At 47.2% G+C, this 14,192-nt stretch overlaps 1 protein-coding gene across 1 annotated transcript; it reads right to left on the minus strand.

Moving 5' to 3' along the window:
• Positions 1–2,669: 2,669 nt before the first annotated feature.
• Positions 2,670–3,549, minus strand: LOC125507416 (uncharacterized). Its single transcript, XM_048671998.2, has one exon. The coding sequence runs from the start codon at positions 3,547–3,549 to the stop codon at positions 2,869–2,871; it is 681 nt and encodes a 226-aa protein (XP_048527955.1). The 3' UTR covers positions 2,670–2,868.
• Between the last annotated feature and the right edge of the window lie 10,643 nt (positions 3,550–14,192).

The raw sequence follows: 14,192 nt of genomic DNA on the forward strand, positions 1-14,192 counted from the left end.
ATCCTGAGAAAGCATATCGCGATACATTTCTCTCCAGACTGCGTTTCTCCAGGTGCCTGGTGACGCACGCCCTAAAGAACGAGGTATTTACATCGTCTGCGCCCAGACTAGACATACCAAAATGTGCACATTATTGGTTTGTTGATTGACTTGACTCTTATTTTTCCAGATAACAGAGAAACAGGTTGAAGCCGCACTCTACTTGTTTTGGCCAACTCAGTTGCCAGAACTACAACGGAGAGTGATGCTCCTTTTCAAGCCAACAGCTCGGTCCAAATCGGCAAATAAAAATTCTACATCACTAAAGACAGTGAACCTAATTGACCTACGAGAGGCTTTTGGCTCCAAGAAATGAAATAGCACACTTCAAGTGTTTCTGGTTAGTACTACCTTCTGTATACTCTATTCAGTCACCTCTGGCTCCATAGATTCCCAACTGAATTTTGCTTCAGATGCTAAGAGGGCTGATTCCCCTGCTTTACATGAGCTAATCCTAGATTCCCACTCTGAACCTGAAAATGGACCTACAATTTTTACATGTACTCTTTTCCAGCTTGAGGTTCACAGATTTGGATCAAATGTTGTTATATATTGCCTCATGTGCCTACAGTTTTCTTACCTGAAAATCCTAAGATTCTCACTCTGAACCTGAAAATGGACCTACAGTTTTCTTACTTGTACCCTGCATATATAAGTTGAAGCATGCATGTTAGCGTTCTTGTTTGAGTTTTTAGGTGTTCACTTGACGATAAGTGTGTAAATCCTTGTTTCATATGCTACACTACAGATTTTGATCAAATGCTGCTATATTGCCTTATGTGGAATACGTTACCAAATTGTCAATTAAATCTTGAAACCCCTAATATATCTGAAAATAATAGAGTTTTAAAAAATTATATGTTGTACTGACCGAGTTACTAATGTTCGATGGTGCTGTCCTGTTACTCTGCCATGTTCCAGGACGACAGCACTGGAAGCTGCTCTGGCACCGAAGACAATGAAAGTGGACATATTTGACCCTTTTAGAAACTTCAGTACAAATGAAGCCTTTTTGATGACGCTCGGGACTGGGGCGCCATGTTACAAAGCATGAGCCTTGGACTGGATCGCCATGCTAGACAACACGACGCCCTCGATAGGTGCAGCTGTCGTGCCATCAAGCATAGCGCCCTAGCCTAGGCCGTCGTGCAAAAGGGTCAGTTTGTGCTCTTTTTTTTTCTCATATCCGGTTCATTTTGCGGTGAAAATTTCAGAGAAAGGTCAAATTTGTCCATTTTCGTCGCTGGCCTGGCTGCAAGATGCTGGACTTCCACGGACTTGCTCGCCGCGCTGCGCCCTGTGTGGCAAGGAGCCCTGAGTCAATGCCCGTCGACTGCTCGTTCTCGCATCAAACATGCATGACATCCTCTCCTCGGTGCGACCCACTGCATGACCGTCTCTGCCAGGCCCAGGAGGCAAGTTGAAATCACGGTGGTCGTCTGCATGCGGTGGCTGCCGGCCGGCCCTGAGAAAGGGGATGGCTTCCCTGCTCTCGGCCTGGTAGGTCTGGAGGAAAAGGATGACTGCGTGTTCAACGCGGCGCAGCCTGATGTTCATCGTCTCCTTCGTTATCATTCAGGACGAGGCACGCGAGTGGTCACGCGACTGCTAAATCTGTTATCGTTCCAAGCTAAATTTGAAGACATGACGATTTGTGGCTGGCGTTGGCGTGAGTCCTTCCTATATGCAGTATGTTCTAGAGTTTTTGAGAGTTTCGATGACATATGTTGCCATGTTTTTGCAAGATTAAACCTGTTGGTTTCTTTCAGAGTTGTGTACTTGATAATATACTTCGTTATCCTCGTTGTTCAAATAAGTTGGTGGCTCAGCTCACTTTTTAGGGCCCAACTACCTTTTTTATTTGAGCCAGACCTTTTGTAGTGATTGTTTGGATCCCATGCATATACTTATATGCTTGCGGAATTGAATTAGCAGCCTTGAAACTGAAAGGCATACGAAATTGCTGTGTTGTGACCGAGACAGAACTGTCGGCTGCTTGCTCGATGAATATTTGGGCACTGAGCCTGCGTCCTGAAACCTGTACAAAGAAGGAGAAGAGGAACACAAGCCGCGATCCGGAATAGCACTTGTAACTACTCCGTCCGTCCCACAATATAAGAACATTTGTTATACTACACTAGTGTTAAAAACGCTCTTATATTATGAAATGAAGGGAGTATTACCGAACTGAATACCTTTCTCGCAGGGAACTAAACCATAGGTGAATGGAGAGATCCTTGTTGGCAGAATAACACTGGGTTCAGCCCAGGCAACTCCCGCCAGCAAGTTCTTGTTCCGGGTCACTCGCTATCTTGGATCATCAGGCGGAAAGAACTCGGGATACTCAGGATGCAAGCGGCACCAGACTTTTTTTTTTACAGGGAGGCACCAAAGTCTTTGCAACACATCATCTACAGTAGTTGGTTGCACAACAGAGCGCCTCGCTGGTGACAACAGAAGTACAGAACAACCAAGGAGCTAGTGTCTCCTACTCCCTCCGTTCCAAAATAGATGACTTAATTTTGTACTAACTTTAGTACAAAATTAGTATAAAATTGAATCATCTATTTTGGAACGAAGGAAGTACCTGCCTACACGCCTTAACGCAGCTGAAATATCTACCATTGCACCGAGTAGTATCAAGAGCGTCAGACAGAGATAGACTACTTCAGGTTTACATTACTCCAACCTGCACAAGGTTGGAGTACTCGACCACACAAGAAGATTGGAAGCTAATACGAACCGCGTTGTATTTCCTCGGTACATCCGCAACTAAGCGAGAACAGACTGTGTAAGTGTGTACTACATTTAGAGGAGATGAAGTGTGGATCACATCGGAAAGGCACGGTCTCGGCCGAAGGTGTAACGCTGAAACTTGTGCCGGATCATGCGGAGCCTTCCTTCTTCGTCGGACACCACTTCCACCCCGACGAGCACCATGAAATTATTTGAGATGTCGGGCGGTGGGGTATGGCAGAACATGTCCTCCGACTTGTCCTCGTCCTCGGTCAGGAAGAACCTGGCAGTGCAGAGTCTGCCGGAACCAAGCGGCACGAGGTCGGTCGACATGAGCTGCCAATCTTTCGGCCAGAACCTCAACCCCAGATCACTCCCCAGGTTCTGCCACACCGGTGGCCTCCGCGCGGACACGGCGGCGAGGGCGAGGTCCGATGCGCAGAGCTCCTGCTGCCCGCCTGTGTCGGAGAAGCCGATCCAGAGCCTGTGCTCGGGGACGTACTCGGCGCGGCCTCTGAACGGCAGCGCCCACCGGCGGGCATTGCTCCACGCGCCGCTCTCTGTGTCGAAGCAGAACGTGCCGTCGTCAACGGTGGAGACCCAGAGCTGATCGCCGACCGCCGTGTAAGCGCGGATTTCAGAGAGGTACGGCCGTTGCTGCTGGAGGCGGCTGGGGAAGGGAGGCGGCTGGAGGGACTGCCAGTGCCAGTTCGGCATGGTCAAAGTCAAACACCTGGCGTTGGGGTCGCGGCCGTCCATCAGAGCGTGATCCATGGCACTCATGTTGTGACGCCTTGAGACCGTTGCGTCAGGTGTTTTTCAGTTATTTGCTGTTGTTGCCTTGTCATTTGCTTGCGTGTTGCATCTTGTCATGTCATCACATGCATTGCATCATCATGTTTTCAAAATTTGCATCCTTTCGGGTCTCTCCATTCTTTCCGTTGTCCGTTCTGAGCCTAACCGTATTTGCACGCGCCCACGGCACCTCCGAAATATTATTTTATAAGTGACTGAAAAATGTTCTCGGAATAGGTTGAAAGTTGGCACGCGGTGTTGTTTTGTTGTCAGTAGGCCGCCTGCCAAGTTTCATCGCATTCGGAGTCCGTTTGACGCCCCAACGAATAACTATAGCGACAATATAGTCGGTCAAATCGTCAGACATTTTCGGTCTCCGAAAACTGTTGCCGGGCGTTCCCTCTCTTTCCTCCCTAAACCGTCTACACAGTCCACCACCTACCGCTAGACCCAACCTAAGCTCTCTCGTCAGCCCGCGGACCTCCTCGCGCGCGCGTCCGAAAGCTGTCCCGGACCCGACCCGGATTGTCGTTACCATTGTGTCCGGATCATCCCCCAACATCTATAAAATATCTCCATTTTCTTAGTTAGGCTTCCTATCTATTTATTTCTCGACCGTCCAATTAAAACCGGAAAGACCAAATACCCCTAACCAAAATCTCGTGCTATATAAATAGATGGAACCCTAGCCTTGTCCCATCCATCCACCGAATCCCTCAGCCGCCGCCGCCCGACAACCTCCCTCTTTTTCCTCGCGCAGCCAGTCAACTCCCTGCTTTCTTCCTTGGGATCGCTCCCGATCCAAATATCCACCAACCAGATCCACCTTCCTTTCCTCCTAAAGCACTCAACTCCTCTCGATCCATGCTCGCCTCCTCCCTGTCTTCTTCATCAACAACCACAGCAAACCGCAACTTGCTCCCTCCTCGAGCCCGAGGCCATGCCTCCTCTGCTCGATCTCCACCGCAAGCCGCCGCCTGCCGGCACTCTATTTGGACCGGCGCCATGCCTGCGCCTCCCGAGGGAGCCCGTCGTCGCCCCATTCACTGCTTCCCGGAGTTCTTCACCGCGAGGCCTTCTTCGAGCCATGGCGCGCCAAGGTCTTCGTCGTCTCGCCTCCCTCGCCTCGCTGCCTCATCGCCGCGGTAACAGCAGCAGTTCACAAGCCCCGGCACCGCTCCTCCTCTATGCGCCCGTCGCTACTCCTCGAGCCCTCTGCTTCACCCTGCACTGAGCGACAAGACGCGCCGTCGCGTTTTGACCCATCCTCTACCTCGCGCTAAGCTCGCCCGAGCCTCACCTCCAGGACCCCGCGCCACCGGTGCAGACTAGTGCTCGCCGTCGCCGGCGACCAAACCATCAGGCCGTCCCCTGGCCCTTGCCTTTTCTTTCCGTTTCTTCTCGATGTCTCTCCTCTCTAAACTCTGTCGCTCTCTGCGTTTGTTCACAGGAGCATGCCCCTGCACCGAGCCGTTCCCGACTTCCATCTCGTCGCCCACGCCGCCGCCTTGCTCCTCCCTCGCCGTCGTCCCGCCGACGAATAGCACCAACAGGTCGTCCTCGCTGCCCCTCCTGTTCGCCTCGACCGCCAAGCCCCGCGCCTACTGGCTTCCTCTGCTTCGAGCGACAGGACGAGGCCAGCGCCAAGAACCGCCCGATCCCCTGCCTGCGTTGACCACGCCCCTCGACCGCACGCGCACGGACCGGCCTCACCTGCCGAGATCCGCGCCCTGGGCCGCTTCTTGCACCAAGGCCAGCGCCACCTCTTTCCTGCAGCCCACAAAGCCGGCCCAGTTGCTGTTGGCCCAGCGTGAGCAGTTCCCCGCAGCCTAGTCCGCCTCAGATTCAGCCCATGTCTTGTTTTTTTGTTCTACGAATTTGTCCTTTTATCCAGAGTTTACGGTTTTACAGAAAAACCCCTAGTCTTCATTCATATAATAACTTATGATTAATGCATCATATGTAATAACTTTATATATGAAATATGACTAGAATTTCATCTAGTTTAATAATATCCAACTTTCAATCATGTTCGACATGTTTAAAAATGATGTTTGCTTTAATTTTCTTAAATAACATGCTAAAATGATTTAATTCATAACTAATTAACTGTAGCTCAGATTTAATTAATATTTATATGTATAAATGGGGTAGAATATTGCCTAGTTTAACATGGTGGCATTGCTTTGCATGTTTAAAAAATCTAAAATATGCTTTAGGGCAGAACAACTCCAAATCTAATATATGCTCATGAGGATTTCTCCGGACTTGTTGCTTGTTGTTCCGGCCTCATTTAAATTTGCCTAGATAGGTAGTTTTCATATGCTCCACCTCTTGCCATATTTAACAACATTTAATATTGTTGGGTACCTAAACGAGAGTGAACTAAATAAGTTACATGGTGTTCCGTCAATATGCAACAGAGTTGCATATTGAGCTCCACTTAATTTGTAGGATTGTTTGTGCACTTTGCCATGCCATGCCTCATTAAACTGGACATGCATCATACTTGGTTGTGCATCATGTCATGCTTATGTGATTGTTGTTTACTATGTTGCTTACTTCTTTCCGGTGTTGCTTCTTCGGTTTAGTTCCGATAACGTCGTGTTTGTGAGGATCCGTTCGACTACGTCCGTTTGTCTTCTTCATGGACTCGTTCTTCTTCCTTGTGGGATCTCAGGCAAGATGACCATACCCTCGAAATCACTTCTATCTTTGCTTGCTGGTTGCTCGCTCTATTGCTATGCCGCGATACCTACCACTTGCTATATCATGCCTCCCATATTGCCATGTCAAGCCTCTAACCCACCTTTCCCAGCAAACCGTTGTTTGGCTATGTTACCGCTTTGCTCAGCCCCTCTTATAACGTTGCTAGTTGCAGGTGAAGTTGAAGTTTGTTCCATGTTGGAACATGGATATTGTTGGGATATCATTACTATACCTTGTTTACTTTAATGCACCTATATACTTGGTAAGGGATGGAAGGCTCGGCCTTATGCCTGGTGTTTTGTTCCACTCTTTCCGCCCTAGTTTCCGTCATACCGGTGTTATGTGCCTTGATTTTGCGTTCCTTACGCGGTTGGGTTATAATGGGAACCCCTTGACAGTTTGCTTTGAATAAAACTCCTCTAGCAAGGCCCAACCTTGGTTTTACATTTGCCTAACAACCTATCACCTTCCCTTGGGTTCTGCAGACTCAAGGGTCATCTTTATTTTAACCCCCCGGGCCAGTGCTTCTCTAAGTGTTGGTCCGAACCGAGTAGACTGTGGGGCCACCTCGGGGCAACTTGAGGTTTGGTTTTACTCGTAGGATGTCTCATTCGGTGTGCCCTGAGAAGGATATACGCGCGACTCCTATCGGGATTTTTCGGCACATCATGTAGCTTTGCTGGTCTTGTTTTACCATTGTCGAAATGTCTTGTAACCGGGATTCCGAGTCTGATCGGGTCTTCCTGGGAGAAGGAATATCCTTCGTTGACCGTGAGAGCTTGTGATGGGCTAAGTTGGGACACCCCTGCAGGGTTTTGAACTTTCAAAAGCCGTGCCCGCGGTTATGGGCAGATGGGAATTTGTTAATATCCGGTTATAGAAAACTTGACACTTAACTTAATTAAAATGAATCAACCGCGTGTGTAGCTGTGATGGTCTCTTTCCGGCGGAGTCCGGGAAGTGAACACGGTTTTGGAGTTATGTCTGCACGTAAGTTGTTTCAGGATCACTTCTTGATCATTATAGCTTCTCGACCATGCTTTGCTCCTCTTCTCGCTCTCATTTGCGTAAGTTAGCCACCATATATGCTAGTGCTTGCTGCAGCTCCACCTCACTACCCCTTTCCTCCCTTTAAGCTTAAATAGTCTTGATCGCGAGGGTGTAAGATTGCTGAGTCCCCGTGACTCACAGATACTTCCAAACAGTTGTAGGTGCCGATGATAGCAGTGCAGATGACGCAACCGAGGTCAAGTGGGAGCTCGATGAAGATCGTGTTCGTTGTGTTGTTCCGTTTTAGTTGATCAGTAGTGGAGCCCAGTTGGAGCGATCGGGGATCTAGCATTTGGGGTTGTCTTTCTTTTTTTGGTTCCGTAGTCAGACCTTGATTGTATTCTGGATGATGTAATGCTATATTTATGTATTGTGTGAAGTGGCGATTGTATGCCAACTCTTTATCCCTCTCTTATTCAGTACATGGGATGTGTAAAGATTACCCCTCTTGCGACATGCCTACTATGCGGTTATGCCTCTAAGTCGTGCTCTGACACGTGGGAGATATAGCCCCACCATGGGTGTTACAAGTTGGTAATCAGAGCCTTCCCCGACTTAGGAGCCCCTTGATTGATCGAATCGCTGGCATTGTTGAGTCTAGAAAAATGTTTTGAGTCTTATAGGATTATATCGGAGAGTAGGATTCTTTTTTACTCCTCAGTCCCTTCGTCGCTCTGGTGAGGCTACCTGACGTAGAGTTTTGATTATTCTCTTCTCAAATTTGACGTAGACCTGTCTTATCATGAGCATCCCGTTGCTATTCTTGAAGAAACTGAGCGCAAGACTCGCAACAAGTGTATCAAATTCCTGAAAGTGAAGTGGTCACATCATTCCGACCGAGAAGCCACCTGGGAACGCGAGGACCACCTCCGTTCTGAATATCCGGAGTTTTTCTAGTCCTAGATCTCGGGACGAGATCCTTTTGTAGTGGTGGAGTGTTGTAACGCCCAGTATGTAACTTGCCATATTTGTATTCCAACTCTTGCCATTTTCGGCCCTAAGTTACGATATTCCCTCGTGGTTGGGTTTTGTCTTCATTTTGCATTTTTCCATGTCATGCATCTCATATCATGTCATCATGTGCATCATATTTGCATACGTGTTTGTCTCATGCATCCAAGCATTTTCCCCGTTGTCCGTTTTGCATTCCGGCACTCATACGTCCTCTGGCGCCCCCTTTTGCCTCTTTTCGTGTGCGGGTGTTAAACGTTCTCGAATTGGACCAAGATTTGCCAAGCGGCCTTGGTACGCCACCGGTAGACCACCTGTCAAGTTTCGTGTCATTTGGAGTCCATTTGATACTCCAATGGTTAACCGGGGAACCGTAAAGGCCTCGTGTGTGTTGCAGCCCAACACCCCTCCAAAGTGGCCCAAACCCCATCCAAACCCCCTCCATCCTCTCGGCCGTTCGATTACGATCGCGTGGCCGAAAACCGCACCTCATTTGGACTCTCCTAGCCCCCTCTACCTATAAATATGTGCACTCCTCCGAATTTTCGGGTCCAAAACCCTAGTCTCTTCCTCCCCGCGCCGCCGGACACGTCCGGATCGGACCGGACGCGTCCGCCCCGCCGCCTCAGCCACTCCCGCGCCGCCACGTCACCGCCACCAACCCGCGCGCCGCCGAGGCCTGCCGGCCCAGCCGCCGCCTGCCTCCACCGCGTCCTCGCTCCGCCGCCCGGTCGCCCGCGCGCCCCGCGCCTCCCCTCGCCGGACTTCGCCCGCCATCGCTTCCCCGCCCGCCGGCGCACCACCGCCACCGCGTCCGACCACCGCCTCGCCCCGTCGCCACCGTGCCCGTCCGCCGCCTCGCCGCCGACCCCTTCTCCGGCGACGGGCCGGCCAGATCCGCCGTCTTCTCCCCAAGCTCCGGCCACCGCAGGCGAATTTCGGTCATCCTCGGGCTTCGTGCCGCCCGGATCTGGATCTGAGAAACCCTAGGGTTGACCTCTCTATTTCCTCTAAGTCCTTTTCTGTTATTTTTTCTAGCTCTATTCATCATGTCATAACTCCGCATCCGTAGCTCCGTTTTGGGCGTGCCATATATCAAAATGTTCATCTGGATGTCCTCTTCATTTTGTTCCATTGCATCATGCTTGTTTGAGTCCATCTTGATGCCCTAATGACTATTGCAAGTGTGCTATAAAATGTTAGTTCATGATTCTTATCAGTTTATGAGCATTTGTCATTTTTGCCATGAATATTGTGTGATGCATATGGGCATGAGCTCTACATGTGTTTTGGGCTATGCCATGCCATCTTTACAGGGGTGTATGCCATGTATTTTTGTGATCAATGTGGTGACTAGCACAAGCATGCAAAGTAGCTCTCATGATATTGCTGATTTCAGGGACTTAGAATTCTACTAAGTCATTTCTCTGATGTTATTTTTATGCCATGTACTCATGTTGCTACAGAGAGATCCATGCTTCTTTTGAGTATGTTTAGTAATGATGTTTTGGACATATGGTTGTGCTCTATCCATCCATGTCCCTGTTTGCATTTATGGAGCACCCTAGCATGACTCAATCTTACTCTACTTTTGCTATAAAATGTTCCTGGCAGATTGTTTACGTGTTAATCAATTTTGCCAAGGTTGTTGTAGTTGATCCATGCATGCTATGAGATGGTTCTTGCCATGGTTAGCTTCTTGGTCATGCCTTCTTGCTGGTAGTATGCTTAGTTTGTCATGAAATACCTTGTGTTGAGTGCATCGAGCTTGCAAACGTGCCTTCGTAACTCTGTTTTTGCCATGTCCAGTTTTCTGCTAAGTCTGAATCTGTTAACGAGACTTGCTATATTTACATGGGTGCCATCATATCCTATGGTCCTTTTTGGCTTATGGTCAGTAAGGGACTTTTGTTGTATTCTTTGAGTAAATTCATGCCATGCCTTTGTTTGCTATGTTCTATTCTTGTAGCATGTTGTTATCTTGCTCTAAACATTGCTTCCTGATGTTAATTCCTGGCATGTTATTTTCACAAAGTCTGTGAAGCTGATATCTTTTGCACTTTTGCCATGCTTGTTTGAACCTGCTATTGTGTGATTTAGCCGTAGATCAGTGTTCATCTTTTGTCAAGCATCTTGAGTAGATCACTGCCATGTGCTATGTTGCTATGTTAGAGTCCAGTAGCTTAATTTCTTGTTGCATTCTATATGGCATCGTGCTGTTTATCGCAGAATTGTGCCATTATTGTTTTGCTTGCCATTTGCAAACCATGCATCCGTTTCCGGTGATCTTTATATCGATTTCGACCGAAATCAACTCATCTTTCCAGTGGCACTCTTGGTTTGCCAAGTTGAGGCCTGGTTCAATCTTTTCCTTCCGGAGCACGCATATGCATTGCATATCACATCCTGCATATCATGCCATGTTTTGCATCATGTTGCTTGCGCATTGCACCGTGGTTGATTATTGTTTCCTTTGCTTGTGTTCTTGCCTTGGGTAGAGCCGGGAGATGAGTACATGATTGAGTAACCCGTTGAGTACGCTTACGAGGATCAAGCTTACGTCAACTCGGAGAACTTTGCAGGCAAGATGACCATACCCTCGAAATCACTTCTATCTTTGCTTGCTAGTTGCCCACTCTATTGCTATGCCGCGATACCTACCACTTGCTTTATCATGCCTCCCATATTGCCATGTCAAACCTCTAACCCACCTTGTCCTAGCAAACCGTTGTTTGGCTATGTTACCGCTTTGCTCAGCCCCTCTTATAGCGTTGCTAGTTGCAGGTGAAGTTTGGAGTTTGTTCCTTGTTGGAACATGATTATTATTTGGGATATCATAATTATATCTTGTTTATTTTAATGCACCTATATACTTGGTAAAGGGTGGAAGGCTCGGCCTTATGCCTGGTGTTTTGTTCCACTCTTGCCGCCCTAGTTTTCGTCATACCGGTGTTATGTTCCTTGATTTTTGCGTTCCTTACGTGGTTGGGTTATAATGGGAACCCCTTGACAGTTCGCCTTGAATAAAACTCGTCCAGCAAGGCCCAACCTTGGTTTTACCATTTGCCACCTAAGCCTTTTTCCCTTGGGTTCCGCGGACTCAAGGGTCATCTTTATTTTAAACCCCCGGGCCAGTGCTCCTCTGAGTGTTGGTCCAAACTAGAGCCCCCTGCAGCGCCACCTTGGGGACACTCGAGGGTTGGTTTTAGTTGTACGGATTGGTTATCAGGTGAGACCTGAGAACGAGATATGTGCAGCTCCTACCGGGATTTTTCGGCACATTCAGGTGGCTTTGCTGGTCTTGTTTCATCATTGTTGAAATGTCTTGTAACCGGGATTCCGAGTCTGATCGGGCCGTCCTGGGAGAAGGAATATCCTTCGTTGACCGTGAGAGCTTGTGATGGGCTAAGTTGGGACACCCCTACAGGGATTTGAACTTTCGAAAGCCGTGCCCGCGGTTTTGGGCAGATGGGAATTTGTGAATATCCGGTTGTAGAAAACCTGACACTTAACTTAAATTAAAATGAATCAACAGCGTGTGTAGCCATGATGGTCTCTTTTCGGCGGAGTCCGGGAAGAGAACACGGTCTCGTGTTATGCTTGAACATAAGTAGTTCTAGGATCACTTCTTGATCTTATAGCTTCTCGACCGTGCTTTGCTCCTCTTCTCGCTCTCATTTGCGTAAGATAGCCACCATGTATGCTAGTGCTTGCTGCAGCTCCACCTCACTACCTTTTCCTACCCATAAGCTTAAATAGTCTTGATCGCGAGGGTGTGAGATTGCTGAGTCCCCGTGACTCATAGATTACTTCCAAAACCAGATGAAGGTGCCGATGATGCCATTCCAGGGGATGCGACCAAACTCAAGTGGGAATTCGATGAGGATTCAGGATGTTACTATGTTTCCTTTCCAGACGATCAGTAGTGGAGCCCAGTTGGGGCGATCGGGGATCTATGCATTTGGGGCTATCTTTATTTTGGTTCCGTAGTTGGACCTTGATTGTATTCTGGATGATGTAGTGCTATATTTATGTATTGTGTGAAGTGGCGATTGTAAGCCAACTCTTTATCTTTCTTATTCAGTACATGGGATGTGTAAAGATTACCCCTCTTGCGACATGCCTACAATGCGGTTATGCCTCTAAGTCATGCTCCGACACGTGGGATATATAGCCGCATCGTGGGTTTTACAATAATCTAGTTCACATCGCTATGTGATTAACACCCAAAGAGAGATCATGTTTTGCTCGTGAGAGAAGTTTAGTCTACGGGTCTGCAACATTCAGATCCGTATGTATTTCACAAATTTCTATGTCTATAATGCTCTGCATGGAGCTACTCTAGCTAATTGCTCCCACTTTCAATATGTATCCAGATTGAGACTTAGAGTCATCTAGATCGATGTAAAAAGCTTGCATCAACGTAACTCTTTACGACGAACTTTTTTATCACCTCCATAACCGAGAAATATTTCCTTAGTCCTCTAAGGATAATTTTGACCCTGTCCAGTGATCTACTCCTATAGATCACTATTGTACTCCCTTGCCAGAATGATGCTAAGGTATACAATAGGATTGGTAAACAGCATAGCATACTTTATAGAACCTATGACTGAGTCATAGGGAATGACTGTTCATTCTCTTTCTATTTTCTCCTATGGTCGGGGTTTTTTGATTCTTTACTCAACTTCACACCTTGCAATACAGGCAAGAACTCCTTCTTTGATTGTTCCATTTTGAACTACTTCAAAATCTTGTCAAGGTATGTACTTCATTGAAAAATCTTATCAAGCGTCTCGATCTATCTCTATAGATCTTGATGCTTAATGTGTAAGCAGCTTCATCGAGGTCTTTCTTTGAAAAACTCTTTTCAAACACTCCTTTATGCTTTCCAGAAAATTCTACATTATTTCTGATTCACATATACTTATCAGAAATGTTGTAGTGCTCCCACTCACTTTCTTGTAAATACAGACTTCACCGCAAGTCTGTATAAAACCATATGCTTTGATCACTTTATCAAAGTATATATTCCAACTCCGAGATGCTTGCACCAGTCCATAGATGGATCATTGGAGCTTGCACACTTTGTTAGCACCTTTAGGATTGACAAAACCTTCTTGTTGCATCATATACAACTCTTCTTTAAGAAATCCATTAAGGAATGCAGTTTGACATCCATTTACCAGATTTCATAAAATGTGGCAATTGCTAACATGATTCAGACAGACTTAAGCATCACTACGAGTGAGAAAATCTCATCGTAGTCAACATCTTGAACTTGTCAAAAACCTTTTGCGACAATTCGAGCTTTGTAGATAGTAACACTACTATCAGTGTCCGTCTTCCTCTTGAAGATCCATTTATTTTCTATGGCTTGCCGATCATCGGGCAAGTCAACCAAAGTCCACACTTTGTTCTCATACATGGATCCCTTCTCAGATTTCATGGCCTCAAGCCATTTCGCGGAATCTGGGCTCATCATCGCTTCCTCATAGTTCATAGGTTCATCACGGTCAATTAACATGACCTCCAGAACAGGATTACCGTACCACTCTGGTGCGGATCTCACTCTGGTTGAGCTACGAGGTTCGATAGTAACTTGATCTGAAGTTACATGATCATCAGCATTAGCTTCCTCACTAATTGGTGTAGGAGTCACAGAAACAGATTTCTGTGATGAACTACTTTCCAATAAGGAAGCATGTACAATTACCTCATCAAGTTCTACTTTCCTCCCACTCACTTCTTTCGAGAGAAACTCCTTCTCTAGAAAGGATCCATTCTCATCAACAAATATCTTGCCTTCGGATGTGTGATAGAAGGTGTACCCAACAGTTACTTTTGGGTATCCTATGAAGACGCACTTTTTCGACTTGGGTTTGAGCTTACCAAGATGAAACTTTTTCACA

The sequence above is a fragment of the Triticum urartu genome, chromosome 5A (assembly GCF_056163025.1).
Source record: "Triticum urartu cultivar PI428250 chromosome 5A, HENAU_Tu73, whole genome shotgun sequence".
NCBI classification, from domain to species: Eukaryota; Viridiplantae; Streptophyta; class Magnoliopsida; order Poales; family Poaceae; genus Triticum; species Triticum urartu.

Coding starts and splice junctions, on each gene's coding strand:
- LOC125507416 (XM_048671998.2), bottom strand. CDS start 3,549: ATGGATCACGCTCTGATGGACGGCCGCGACCCCAACGCCAGGTGTTTG.